The following is a 2,659-nucleotide window of genomic DNA, read 5'->3' on the forward strand; positions in this document are numbered from 1 at the left end:
ACAATCAAAATGTTCTTTGTAAAACATGCAAAACTTAAAACCAGTGCCATGCACACACATTTTGCAGAGCAGGTGGCTCAAGTAGCAAAAAGGGCATCTCTTCAAAGATTTCTTTTTGCATGCCAAAGTGCTGGGGCCCGTTGCACAAAAGTAGGATTCAGACATCCAGGAAAAATGACTGAGCTGGGTTCAACGAATCCAAAACAAGAACGCCCAGGCTTAATTAGTTGCACAAAGACCAAGCCAGGATGAGCAGACACGGATTCATCAAGCCAGGTGAAACCAATCCTGGATCAGTGCGCGCACGCGGCTTCCTCTAATAGATCCCGCCATCGATCACAGACTCACCGATTCACCATGGCAACAAGAGCGGCGTACTTTTCCCCGTCGGAGGCAGAAATCCTCATGGAGGCTTACGAAGAGGTAAAGGATCAAATCATAAAGAAAGGCAACACCGCCACAGTAATAAAACAACGAGAGAAAGCAAAGTTGCAGACCGCCTGAATGCGCAAGTATTGCACAAATACACACTCACTGCTCCATCACATTACAATCCAAATAGTTAATTAACATCTCCGAAAACGTAGTTGTACTCTGATTATGAATCAGTTGAAATTGTAAGTGAAATTGACTGCAGATGTGAGTGAAATTGTGTAAATGTAACTCCATCAGACTGTATAACTCTTTGATAAATAGATGAGCTCACTGACGTAATTGAATTTCCCTTTGGGATAAATCCTCTTATCTTAAATTACCTTATCTTAGCTCCTCATGCTCCATGCTCCTCTGCTGTTTCATTATATGTATGCAATTTTGTGTGTGTGTGTGTGTGTGTGTGTGTGTGTGTTTGTGTGTATGCTGATTGATCATAAGAATATATATATATATATATATATATATATATATATTCTTATGATCAGATAGTCAGCATTGCAGACCATCTGAAATTAAAAGATGAAGACTATTAAACCAATTAATGCACATCACAAGCAATGCACAGTGTTCATTAATCAATATCAAAACGTCATGTTCACCTGAACATTAATGCTGTGAAAGGATTTCCTATTCACAAAATCGGGGGATTATATATGTATATATATATATATATTTGATATTGTCGATTAATGAACACTGTGCATTGCTTGTGATGTGCATTGATTGGTTTAATAGTCTTCACCTTATAATTTCAGATGGTCTGCAATGTTGACTATCTGATCAGCAATGTTGTGGCAAAGTGGCCCGGCTCGGTCCATGACTCCCGAGTCTTTCGGACCTCTGGAATCTATCAGCGCCTATCACAAGGTGAGCCACACAACCTCTGTTAATAACCACTTTTTACATCATGGCTGTGTCAAGAATGTCACTCTATTTATGAGGTTGTGATGATGAGATTTTGTATTGACAGGTGAATTCTCTGGTGTGTTGCTGGGGGACAGAGGGTATGCCTGCCAGCCTTTTCTCCTCACACCATACACAGACCCTCAGGAAGCACAGCAGGCCTATAATCATGCCCATGCCAGGACAAGGGCCAGGATCGAAATGACCTTTGGCCTCCTGAAGGCATACTTTCACTGTCTTAACCACTTAAGGTTCAGCCCTTTGAGGGCATGTGACATCACTGTGGCCTGTGCTGTCCTCCACAATGTGGCCTGCCTGAGGAAGGAGAGGGCCCCCAGAGTGCCATCACACATGGACTGGGACAATCCTGCCATCTTCCCTGATGACGACAGTGGTCGGCTGGTCAGGGACCAATATGTGTTAAATTATTTTAGTTAACATGCATGCTTTAAATTTAAGTTAAATATGTCATGCAGTGGCAGAGACGCATGCTGTGAATTTCAGTTAAATATGTCCTGGAGTGGCAGAGACGCATGCTGTGAATTTCAGTTAAATATGGCCTGCATTGGCAGAGGAATTTGTGGTTTTTTTTTATTCAGTTTAAATTAATTTGGCCTCTTATGTTGTTTGTGCTGTATACTGTGTGTATACAAGCTTGCAGGGAGGCTACTGCATCCATTCATTTGTCTGCTCATTTGTTGTGTATGGATTTGTCCTGCATTTATTTCAGTGTGCAGACATGCGGGGTGTATCATATACAGACCTTTGAATGTGTATTTATTCTTGTGTTGTATAATATCCTTTGATTCCGTGCTTTCTATCTTGTAGAATCACTGTGTGACTTCAGTTTTGAAAGGAGCTGATGGTTTACTTGCTTTGATTTATCCTTATTCAATAAAGGAACATCATGTTACTCTTTGATGTGTATTTATATTTATATGGGATGTGTGTTTTATATAGTCTATGGGAAACTGTAAATTATCTAATGATTGCAAAATCATCTAAAATCATAATTTATCTAAAATGATTGCAATTAATGATCACAAATGTTAAAATAATGACAGTGGGTCTGGTTGAATGTGATAACAACGTGCAGTGGGCAGTGGAATAACTATTGGTTTCCGTTTGTGGTGACTGCTGACTGAGATAAGGGATGAGATTAAATAGATCCTGGAACTTAGCCTGGTCTGGAGCAGGCTAGCTCCACAGAATAAATCTCCATGGTAACTTATGTCATAACATATCCCGCTGTCCACTATCCCGCTTTTGTGCAACCGGATCACGGATAAATTGAGCCAGAATAACCAAGATATCCCTGCTT

General features: G+C 40.5%; 1 protein-coding gene across 1 annotated transcript; it reads left to right on the forward strand.

Annotated features, from left to right (window-relative positions):
- The first annotated feature begins 350 nt into the window (after positions 1-350).
- Positions 351-2,272, forward strand: LOC126383517 (putative nuclease HARBI1). Its single transcript, XM_050034047.1, has 3 exons — positions 351-423; positions 1,191-1,302; positions 1,406-2,272. Exons 1-3 carry the CDS (start codon positions 358-360, stop codon positions 1,774-1,776), a joined length of 549 nt encoding a protein of 182 aa, XP_049890004.1. The 5' UTR covers positions 351-357; the 3' UTR covers positions 1,777-2,272.
- The last annotated feature ends 387 nt before the right edge of the window (positions 2,273-2,659 follow it).

The sequence above is a fragment of the Epinephelus moara genome, chromosome 22 (genome assembly GCF_006386435.1).
Source record: "Epinephelus moara isolate mb chromosome 22, YSFRI_EMoa_1.0, whole genome shotgun sequence".
NCBI lineage: Eukaryota > Metazoa > Chordata > Actinopteri > Perciformes > Serranidae > Epinephelus > Epinephelus moara.